Source organism: Polypterus senegalus, chromosome 14 (assembly GCF_016835505.1).
Source record: "Polypterus senegalus isolate Bchr_013 chromosome 14, ASM1683550v1, whole genome shotgun sequence".
NCBI classification, from domain to species: Eukaryota; Metazoa; Chordata; class Cladistia; order Polypteriformes; family Polypteridae; genus Polypterus; species Polypterus senegalus.
The window spans coordinates 35,116,332-35,128,537 of NC_053167.1; the positions used below are offsets into that span (position 1 = coordinate 35,116,332).

The 12,206-nt window shown below is 38.9% G+C and overlaps 1 protein-coding gene across 1 annotated transcript in view; it reads left to right on the plus strand.

Moving 5' to 3' along the window:
- The window catches only part of arfgap1 (ADP-ribosylation factor GTPase activating protein 1), an 87,780-nt gene that overhangs the window by 12,191 nt on the left and 63,383 nt on the right, over positions 1–12,206 (plus strand). The window contains exon 2 of the mRNA XM_039734457.1: positions 10,585–10,649. Within this exon, the coding sequence (XP_039590391.1) occupies positions 10,590–10,649 (60 nt within the window). The 5' untranslated portion in view covers positions 10,585–10,589. The remainder of the gene's footprint in view (positions 1–10,584; positions 10,650–12,206) is intronic.

Genomic DNA, 12,206 nt, shown 5'->3' on the forward strand with positions numbered 1-12,206 from the left:
CGGACTTCCTCGCTCAGTCTTTTGAGCGCCCCGATCAGAGCCTCCATTGACTCAGTGAAGATCATAGCATCATCAGCAAAGTCAAGATCCGTGAATCTTTCTACACCAACAGATGCCTCACTTCCATACAAGCATTGAACAGAGTAGGAGCAAGAACGCAACCCTGATGAAACCCAGAATCAGCTGGGAAAAACAGAGGTTCTGCCTCCACTCTGCACAGCACTCATAGTACCAGTGTACAGGCTGCTCATGATATCCAGCAACCTTGAGGGGATTCCGCGAACCCTCAGGATGTCCCACAGGGCAGCTCGATCAACTGAGTTGAACGCTTTACAAAAATTGACAAAGGCTGCAAAGAAACTCTGCCGATATTCGCATTTGCGCTCCATGAAAACCCTCAGTGTCAGGATGCGGTCGATGGTAGACTTTTTAGGTGTAAGACCAGACTGTTCTGGTTGCTGGTAGGTGAGTAAGTGATCTCGGATCCTATTGAAGACGACCCTAGCAAGGACCTTACCCGGCACCGAGAGCAGTGTTATCCCCCTGTAGTTGCTGCAATATAGGCGATCACCCTTCCCTTTCCAGATAGGGAAGACAAGTTCCATTTTCCAGACAGTTGGGATGATGCCAGTCTCCCAAATGCAAGTAAAGATTGCTTGCAATGCCAGGAGGACAGCCTTACCACCAGCCTGGAGAACCTCACCCCTAGTACCACAGATCCCTGCAGCTTTTCCTCCCCTCAGCTGGTTCACCACCTGTGCAATCTCGAGTGAGATTGGGTGGTTCACAGCTAATTGGAGGATCAGCCTCAAGAATCGTAGGCCTAGAGATATCCAACGTCCTAGTCTAAGGATCAGCTTTGAACAGCTGCTCAAAGTAGCATCCTCCTTGGTATAAAATTAGGCAGTGCTGTAAATACTGGAGATCCATAGTCAGGTTGCTAAATATATTTCCAGAATAACTGAGAATCAAATATTTACTGTACTCATTTGTATTTCTTGAAAACATAAACTATTTTATAAAGCAGGAGCTGAGGATTTTTGTTCCACATGCAAAATACTGAATTCTTTATTTTAAATTCAGATAGCTGGAGGAATTTTTTACCATACTATGTTGTGCAGGGATTCATAAACTGATTGTATGCAACAGTGCAGCTATTATATTGGCAGTTAGACTTGATCAGCCTTGCTTGAGCAAAATGATAATGTTCACAGTACGCAATATCTCTTTATGCTAAAAAAAAAAAAACTCAATAGTGTACCTGCCACCATACTTTTATTTATTCAATGTTAGCTTGATCAACACTTTATAGCATACAGAGATGAATTATTGACATGTGGGTGCACATTTTATAATCAAGATGTTAAAACCCTAAAATGAACAGTTTATAAAATATGTAGTTGGTGTTCAAAACGCATACATTTGTCAAACTTGGTAAGGCTGCAGAATGTTAATTTATTTCATTCCACCCATTGAGTTAAAGTATGGTGGCTTTCAAGCCATTTTGCAGTAGATACTTTAATGACAAACTAAGATGTTTTCTAATTTGAAGACCGTGATCTTATTGTGAAATATTTTTTGCATAAATTCACCAAACCAGAATTTTATGTTGCTAATGCTGTTTACACAATATATTAGGAGAATATGCAGGGTTGTCTGTTTGTTCAGTGAAGAACATTAACTACAGAGGTTTTCAAATTAATTAAAGCTAAATATTGTAACTTCTTTCACAGTGAAACTGTTAATTTTTCAACAGTAGCGCAACAAAAAAAACAAAACAACTGCATGACTTCACTGTTTACGCTACAGTTGTTGCTCATTTTTTAGAAAGGTGTGCAATCTCTTTGTTGGCCATTTTACTGAAGAGGATTTGAAAGAGTTGTCTGATCTTTGACAAAGATTCTTTTATTACTTCAGCAATTGTATAGAATTTCTTATTTGGAGAGGAACTATATCAAATAGATCAGTGTATTTTTTTTTTTATTGGCAACAAAATTCAATGAGATGCTTACATCAAACAACATTTTTCATAATAGTTTTCTTACTGAGTTTGTAAATTTTAAAATAACAAAGAAAATGTAGACCAGTATATTGAAGATAAAAGCTCTGGATAAGCAGGTTTGGAAGGTGGATGGATGAATTTATATACTTTGCAACGTGAGTGGTTTAGTTAATCATCTCTTCTGGAAGCTGTTTAAATTTAATCATAAGCTTTGAAACCTCTCACTGAATCGGTATCGAAGGTGTGAAATAAAGAGCAGAAATCAGTTATCACAAGATTAGGCAACTAATCTATTAGGCAATTAGGCAACTTCTAAGTGAACTATCTTTAGCCTCAGGGCAGCAGCCAATTTGATTAACAAGTAGGAAAGTAGTTGCCGTAATCTATAAATATTAAGTAAAACATATTTTATAGTTGACAGCATGAATATGTTCCCTTACATTTTTTTTTATCACTGTGCATCCAAGCAAGCTACTTTTTTAGAGTGTCAACTGGTGTGGAGTGTTACCAAGGGCAGCAACTAATGATTATTTTGATAGTCGACTAATTGTTCAATTTTTTTTTCGATTAGTCACGAATGTTTCATGCCTGACTATTTTGATGCCTGCGACCTGTGGTTGCACATCCTGTTCTGGGCTCCAGTGCATGTCTTGCCTCATCTGCTCACATCTGTCCACCTGTGAATGTCACCCTCATGTCTCTGCATTAACACGATTAAAATTAATAATAATCAAATTAAAATAACAACCAGTGAAACATATGAATTTGAAAATAATCAGATGTTTTTATATTAGTGTGACCATCACAATAACAAAGAAATAACATTAAGCAATACAAACTAAAGTACACGTAGTCTTTAAACAAAAAAAGTACATTTAACTTAACAAATATAGCCACTGGTGTGTCTTTAAAGTCCAAAAGTTTAAATAAAGCTTCAATTCAAATAAAATAACTAGATAATGTACAGGTAGTCCCCAGGTTCCGGACATCCGACCTACGACAAACGAACGGGGCTTCAGCTACGACGCATGCGCCTCGGTCACTGCTGCTCCGTCATCTTCTGCCTGGGCACTCTGCAAGCAGTGGCTGAACGGAGGCAGGAGGGGGGCGATTTCGCTGCTCACGCAGTGTAGCGTCACCTCGGGCGGCTCCTAGCGGCAAGCTGTTTCAATGTCTGCCTACCACACATGGCTGCCTGTTCATTCTAGGTGGGCAGCTGGTAATTCTGCAAGTGGTGACCTGGTTGTGGCTGAACGGAGGCCATTTAGGGTGAACAGGGCGGCGGGGGCTAGCATTGTAGTGTGCCTCGGATGGCTGTGTGTTGAAAGGGGGCGGTGGTGCAGCGGACATTGCAGGCAGCATACTGTAGTGGAGGTGACTGTGAGGTGGGCTGGTGAACCGCCTCTCGCTGCCCCCATTCATTCTCAATAGCAAGCCTGCTTATACTTTTACGCACATAGCAGGAAGTTGTCTCTTGTCAGTACAGGGTTGCCCAGATCTAATTATGTGGATAAAGATTGTCTAGATGACTTTGATTTATGCAGGGATGATTGCAGTTCGGCATGAAGACGATTCTACATGTCGTCAGTTCTAACACTTCTAGATGGTCCGGGATTTTTTGGGTGATTTTCTATGTAATAAACTGAATAAGTTATAGCGTAATGAAAATTGCATAATTAGATCTGGACCACCCTATACATCAGATGTGTTGACGTCTAGTGCCTTCCTGCTGTGATAACGTGCACAGTGCTGTGCAGAAGACCTCATCTTATTCTTTTGTCTTCACCCTTCAAGAAAGTCTCTGAAACACAAATCTGATGCAAGTGCTGGCGATATAGTAAAGAAGAGAAAAACCATCACCATTGAAAATAAATTAGAAATAATAAAAAGGTCAGAAAGAGGTGAAACTCCATCATTCACTGGCAGAGCACTTGGTTACATTTGGTCAACAATAGCATTTATTAAAATAATGTACCTGTTCCGACTTACATACAAATTCAACTTAAGTAAAAACCTACAGTCCCTATTTTGTACGTAACCCGGGAACTGCCTGTACAGTTTATAAAAGATTCCGTTCATATATTCCTGATTACAGTGTAGGAACATGAGCATTTTGACATGCTCTGGTGTGAGGCTGGCTCTCTTCTTTGAGACCATGTTCCCAGCTGCTGAGAAGAGACGCTCAGAGGTAGTACTTAGCCGAAGCCGAGTATGTGTGGCGATATACATTCGGCAACATACATTCATTGAACTCTGCAACCGGCTAAAGTTGTTTCTCAGTACAATTTCCCAGCACGCCGGAGCTGAGTATATTCGGCGATGTATATTATATTCATTGAATGCTGCAACGGCTATAGTCCTCTCTCTGTGCAATTTGCCAGCACACAGGGGGTGAGTATATTTGGCGACGTGCATTCATTGAACCCCGTAACCTGCTATATTTGCTTTACAGAGCAATTTGCCAGCATGCCAGAGCTGATCAGTCAGTGCCGTACATTCGTTGAGCAGCCAGCTCACGACCACTGTTGGCCCCGGCAGAACTGCAGCACCACTGTCTCTGGGATTGAGCTGCTGCACTAGACAAGCCTGCTATCATCCGCATTTACATCTGTGTGTTTGCGTGCAGCCAGTTCAAATGCAGTTAGCTCGGTGATTTACTGAATTTCATCAATGGCGTCAGTTGCATCTTGAACATATATTGGGTTGTTGCAGTAGTGTTTTTTTTTTAAATAGTTTTTACAGGTCATTTGCATTTTTCTAAAATGGTCAGGGTTGCAGTAATTGTGATGCTTTTGCATGAAAAAAGTGTTCCATTAAAATTTCACATTTTCTTTGTGAATTGTGACATTACTTAAGTGCAGCTAAAAAGTATTTGGCGTCCAGGGGTGCATTAACCCCCAAGTATGTGGCGGTTTAAGGGTTAACTATCATTGTTGAAACCTTGATATACACATTATAGTACAAACATCAATGTTAACACGACTCTAACTTTACTCGCTAAAACTTACCTCTCAAGAGACGGCGGCATCACAGCTCCAGGATGCTTGCGTTTCAGATGCTCATGCATCGTGGTGGTGCTGCTTTGAAAAGAAAGCTCCGCTTTGCATAATCTGCATTTAAACTTTTTTCTTTTTCAGTGAAGTGGTCACAATTTTTTTTCCATCTCCTTCACCCTTCTCTATCCGACTCGCCATTGCAACCACGTTTATTTTCCTCTACATTCTTCTTCTCTTCAGACTTCTTCGTTGGTAGGATTGTGTGCAGTCTTGACAAAAAATAAAAAATGGTACTGCCCCCAGACGTTCATGTAGTGCATTGCAGTTACAAAAACCAATGTGGTTCTTTGTGACTGCAGCCTCTATTAAGGGGTTCTGTTTATGACACGTTGACAATAAAAAAATCCGTGTCAAGAGCCAGAGTCTGGAGAGAGTGGATGAAGCTTGCTGGGAGAGGAGTGGAGGTGGAGAGAAGAAAGAAGGAAAAGAGGACTGTGCTGAGCTTTATGTACTTTGCTGTGGGGAGCAGAGAAGAGTGCTCCCCAGCTGTAAATAAAGGTGTGCTGTATGACAACTCTTGTCCTGCCTGTCAGGGCAGCCGTAGGCACCCCGGTGGTCCACAGTTGACATCACAGATGGAACCTCATGGCCATTTGTTGACAGGAGACCCAAGTTAAAGTAATTATTGTGGCCATCCTGACATAGCAGCGCAAGGTGCACACCCAGCAGCAGCACTCCGAAAGCACGAAGAAGCGCCTGATACGTCACCTTGTTCATAATAGGATGAAGAAGGGCCAGGACAGAAGTGAAATCAATGTGTTGTGTGTTTGTTTATTTTAAGCACTGCATAAAGCACGAACACTGGGAGAAGCCTGTCTCAATTTAGTATTTTGTAATAACCAGAATAGAATTGAGGGTATAGAAGTTATTGAACCCCTGGGTCAAGTGACCAGGAATGTTGTATGTACAACCCCCAATGCAGACAGTAATTTTAATACACATTTTTAGCAATATTAAAAAGGCAAGTATTCAAAGGGATATTGTAGTCATGGGTGATTTTTAACTACCCAAAATTTAACTCTGCAAATAGTGAAGTACAAGAACAGGAGTTAATAGACAAAATCAATGTGTTGTGTGTTTGTTTATTTTAAGCACTGTATAAAGCACTAACACTGGGAGAAGCCTGTCTCAATTTAGTATTTTGTAATAATCAGAATAGAATTGAGGGTATAGAAGTTATTGAACCCCTGGGTCAAGTGACCATAATATAAACAGTTCTCAATATTTTGGAAGAGCATGGATGCAGAAGCTGAAACTGTTAGGTTTAAGTTTGATTGGACAGATTTTGAACAGATGCAGCAAAGTCTAAAAGGGATAAACTGGGATAAGCTTTTAAGTTGTGGGAACAGTGGAAAAGCAGTAGAACAGGTTTTAAAACGTTTTACACATAATGCAAGATTGCACTTTCCAAAAATTGGAATTGGTAGTAAATAAAAAAAAAAATAGGGGAAGTAGATTAAAAAAAAAAGAAGCAGCAAATGAGTAAACAGTTGTATAAAGCATGTCAGACTAATACCTTTAATGCTAATCATAGGGTGTATGAGGGCAACTGTTGAAAAGGATATTAAAAGGCAGTTGGAGAGGATATAACATTTAAGGTAAAAGATGTGACTGAAAGATTTTCTTTCAGTGTTTTAATAGAAAAAGAACAGTCAAGTAGGAGGTAGCGTGTATCAATAATAGTAAAAGGGGATTAACATATACAGACTGTAAAGTAGCAGATGCTAAAAACCATTTATTTCTATAGCACATTTTCATATAAAGGATGTAGCTCAAAGTTAAAGAGGTAGTTATATGCCAAAAAAAAACCACTTTAAATTTAGATAACTAAATAACAGTTCAGTGTTCAAACAAAATCTACATGGTTGGCTTCCAAGCCAAAACACTGTACCTTGCATTAATATTCTTGTGTAGTTCTTAATTGGTTCTTTTTTGGCTTCATCTTAAAGGATTCAATTCAGTGGGTGTTGTCACAAGTTGGAGTATCCACATTCATTCTATCATGGGTGGCTACACAGAACTTTGAAGTGGTTGTGGTGCTGAATGCCACCACAGAAGAACCAGAAAAGATTAAAAACGAGTGCAGATTCGCTGAAAGTAATAATTGTTTGCTTATCTAGGGTATTAAGAGTAAAACGAAATTGAAGCTACAAAAAAATCTAAATTAAAAAAGGTGGATTTTATGAGTTTCTAAACATGTTCCCCAGTATTAGCCTGGCATATCTCAATTGGTGAAATGTTTCAAATTTTGGTGCATAATAGCAAAAAGCTTCCTCACCACTTCCTTAAAGCTTGGCTCTTGGAATTATAAGCAATCTGCTCTTTGAAGATATAACATAACGGCTTGGAATGTAGGAGGAAAGGCACTCCAAGATATAGGTGCAAGATTATTCATTTCTAAAGGACATGGATAACCAGTATAATGATGCTAAAACTTGTGGCATGCTCAGGTTTTCTTTTTCTGGTTACCTTTCTTGCTGTTGCATTCTGAAATAACTGCAACCAATTGATGTCTTTCTTAGGTTGAACAGTTATGAGTGCATTATGTAATTTAGCTGACTAAAAACAAAAGCATGAATTTCTTGATGTGCTATAAGAGGTCTCATTTTTGTAATTTTCCTTAAATTGATAAATACAGTCTTGGGGCTGGGAGATATAGTATATTGAAATGTTAAAATATACTGTGATATAAATTAAGCGGGATATGGGTTGAGGCAATTTCATTTATGTCAAGTTTAAATAAAGTTTTGTTTTAATCTTGTGGAAAGCCTTTTTAATTATCCCTCACTGCCTGCTCGAGGCTTCACTACTGTGCTATGCTAGCAACTCCAACCCACTCGCTGCTTCAATTTGCACTGTTGTACCATCTGAGCTATGTTTTACTTAGTACAAGAAAGTCAATTTTTCTATCATTGATAAGATTTGTTAATGTAAAAAGTAATTTGTGTTAATGCCACTTTGTGCACCTCTGTAGGTGAAATGGTAAATTACTTGGTTTTATACTGATTTGTCTTTTTTTTTTTTTGTTACACTGTGGTTTTAGTGCTAATACAGCACACATCTAAAGTTGAACTCGCTAAAGAATTATTGCATTCTAACAAGGCATTATAGAAAACATTAGGACTAAAATTACGTAGTCAAGAAAGCTCGATTACCTTCGAGATATTGTCGTAGGGGTGGACAAACTTGCTTGGCATAGTGAGCAAGCTGCATGGCACGGGATTGATGATGTTGAATCGAAATAAGTTGTCATCACCTGCTAAAGATGTCTCTTTTAGCAGGCAAACCTTCTGTTCCCTAAGGTGCATCTGTTTGTCAAGGAGTTGCTCAATCTGACTCTCAAGAGCCCGCAGTTCTTAAGCAATGCGTTGCATTTAATGGTCATCCATCTTGCCCTTCTGCTTCGCATCCTAGGAAAGAAAAAGAGTGGATGGTTAGACAAAAAACTAAAAGATTTGGGAGTTTTGGGTGAAATGTGTAGATGGTGTCGGAGATGGCTGGGGGGGACGCCCAGGAGGACTGGAGGAGAGCTTGCACCTTCCCCAGACCATGTGGGTACCACGGCCCCGGTACCTTTGGGGGCCACGGGTACAGAGCTTTGAAGCTCAACCTTGTAGGGGCCCGAGGTCACCGCCAGGGGCACCCCTATGCCTTTGGAGCCCTGGACCTAAGCACTTCCGCCACACCTGGAAGTGCTGGGGGGTTAGAGGAGCAGGATGCAGCTGGCACTTCTGCCACAAGAGGGCATGTCTGTGGAAGATTGCCAGGACACACCTGGAGCACATCCGGGGGATTATAAAAGGGACCGCCTTCCTTCATATGATGGCTGGAGTTGGAAGTGCAGAGGACAAGGTCTTGGTGGAGAGGCAAGGAGGCGGCCTGAAGAAGGAAAGGCATTGTGTTGTGGCCAGGACTTTGGGGTTTGTGTGGCACTGTAAATATGATCAGTAAATGTGTGTTGGGTGCCATTGATGTGTCTGCCTGTCTGTGTCCGGGCCAATCTCCACAATGGGTACAGAAATGACTAAAACGAGGAAGCATTGGGTGATAGTGTGAGGAGCCTTATCAGAATTGGTTGAAGTTAAGAGTGGTGGCCCACAGGGATCAGTGCTATAGCCGCTACTATTTTTAAAATATATATATATATAAAAAACTAGCTGTCCCCTGTGGCTCCGCCAAAATAGTAGGACAAACTTTAAAAATCATTTAAGAAAAAAAGTAATTCTAGCCAAGCGGAAAGCAGGTACACTCCAACGTCAAACGTTGGCACTGTGTCTGATCGTGTTCAGCTCTGATGGGAGAAAACATACACTCTCTCTCTCTCTCTCCAACATCAAATGTTACTCCTCAACAATCTGTAGATGATAATGTCTGTTGAACAAAGTACGCTGCAACCCATGGCTAGAGGTAGACTGACTTGAACAGAGGCTGGTGTGTGTGAGGAGGGCCTTGGCTCACAGCCTTTCTCTTGAATTTGCACGAATAAATCGTTTCTGCAAGCAAACTATGATGCTTAGCGCAATGAGAGGAGACACAAAAATCAACTGGAATGTTCAAGCAAATTATAGAAAAAAACAAGATCTAAATCTGTAAAGTAGTTCTCTCGTAAAAAGTGGACAGACAGACACTAGAATATAGATATAGACAATTGTAAAACAATCTTGAATTTGTTTAATCATTACAGAGGGACTTAGACAGCATACAGCCTTTGGCAGATTTGTGGCAAATGAAATATAATGTTGGTAAATGTAAAGTATTAAATATAGGAAGTAAAGATATGAAATTTGAATACACAATAAAAATTGAAAGTACATCATATGAGAATGATTTAGGAGTCGTAGTGGACTTGTCACTGTCAACTACTAAACAGTATTCAAAAGTCATTAAGAATGCTAACAGAATGGTATATTAGAGTGTAGAGTACATACTAGATTATATAGCACAGTGTGTGGAGTACAAATCAAAGGAGGTTCTGCTGGAACTTTATAATGTATTGGTACAGTCACATCTGGAGTACTTTTTGCAGTTTTGGTCTCCAGGATATTAAAATAAGACATTAGAGGACTAAAAAGGCTAAAAAAAAAAAAAAAGTCCAGAGAATAGTAACTAGTGTGATCCCAAGACTGCAGGAGTTAGGTTATGAGGAAGGATTAAAACGGCTGAGTCTTTTCAGTTAAAGTATGATAGGAGATGACATCATTGAAGTATTCAAAATTGCGAAAGGAATTAGTACAATGTATCGAGACTGTAAAATGTGTTCAACAAGGACAAGGTGACACAGTTGGACATTTGTTAGGGGAAAATTTCACACAAATGGCAGGGAGTTTTACTTTACACAGAGAACCACAGACACATGGAATAAGTTACCAAGTGGTAAGGTAGACAGTAGGACTATATGGACCATTAAAAGATTTTATTTTGGAGGAATTAAAAGGATTGGACTGGCAAGCCTTTTTGGGATGAATGTCCTTTTTTTGTCTAAATCCTTCCAATGTTCTAATGTGTTGTTTTTTTTTTTTTAAATAGGAATTATGGCAAGTCCCAGGACTAGACGTGTGCTTAAGGAAGTGCGAACACAAGATGAGAATAACGTAAGTAATAAACAAATAGAAAAGGATTCATTTCTTGCTATTTTTATTTTGTGCTACACTTTAATTTTAAAACACAGATTCAATGTGTTGCTCACATCTGTGAGATCTAGCTATTTTCGGGCGTGTACTGTACATTTTTAAATCCTGAGGCTCTTAGGCACCTATCAATATCTATAAATTATGTTAATTTACAATGATATTTAATGTTTAACACATATACTGTAGGGTACTTTTTCAGAGTTATATAGTATTGTAACCATAGGCACATTTGTATGCAGTGGATGCTGTTTATTTTTTTGCCTAGTATGGACACTTTTTTTAAATTTTTTTCATTTGTTAGATTTTTTTTTTTTATTATTAAAATTTTTTACATATGTTTTTGGATTTGGATTAGACTGTCGATATCTGCTAAGGAAGAAGATTTTGATACATTGATTTTTAGGGGTAAACCCCACCCCCATAAAAAATAAATACCCCAAATTGTGAAAAGCACTTTCCTGGATTGATTGAATTCTGATGCCATTATAGAAAAAGAATATTAGCCTTTTGTTGATATTTGGTGGTAATCATAAAGAGAAATGGCACTTGTGGCAAGTTTGGGGGAGGGCAGTTGCCCTGCACAGAAAAAAAAGTCAAAGTGGCAAACTGCATGGAAAATGAGATGTGAAGTGGGCAAAGAAAAGTTAGATGTGGTTAGCAGGTGGCCTCCTTGGGTTCATGTAGTACCCTCTATTTTGTTAGCAAATGTCGACACAGGGAGTGCAGTTCTCATTAGCCAGTGTGCTGGTCTAGACGATTTTATCAGCGCCCACATGGTTTAAATAAAAGCATCTACAAACACAGCATTTTTTTTAAAATAACAATTTCATTGTGTCAGTGGATTAAATCGTTTTTACAGCATTTATCTTAGGGACTATCTTTTTTTTTTCATCTTGAATTGTTTTTAAACATATACAAAAGACACTTTTTCTCTATTTATTTTAATTTGAATCCTTTTCTGAGAAATATGTTGCCAGAACAAGTGTAAGCAGTGTTACCAAACCCTTAAAGAGCAATCTTCTTTTCTTTATTTCTACACCCACCAAAAAAAAAAAAAAACAAACATAATGTATTCAAAAGGAAACTCTGCAGTTTTGCTTGACATTTACTTATTGTAATATCATGCTTGACATAGTCAAAAACATATTACTTTTTTTTTGTTTAAATTGGTGCAGAGCCTTGCAAACACTGTTTTCCACATGCAAATCATCATTAAATTTGTGACACCAATCAGTGATCATCGTTAGGTGATTTTTAAAATTAAAAACGCATTCCACAGATTAACTAATGATGCCGAGCAACAGTTTCTCAAAATGAGGTGTTAATTTTTCTGTAGCTGATTGAGATGCTGTTTATCAGAATGGGATAACAGGAGAGGGTGGTGAATGAGCAAAAGCAATTAACTTTTTTCTTTTTTTGGTTGGTAAACATTTATTGAAACCCACTGTATAATGAGGCACTACTAACTTTAGGCTTTGATGCTACAGTAGTGGAGAGTTGAGGTTTCTAGTAGTTTTT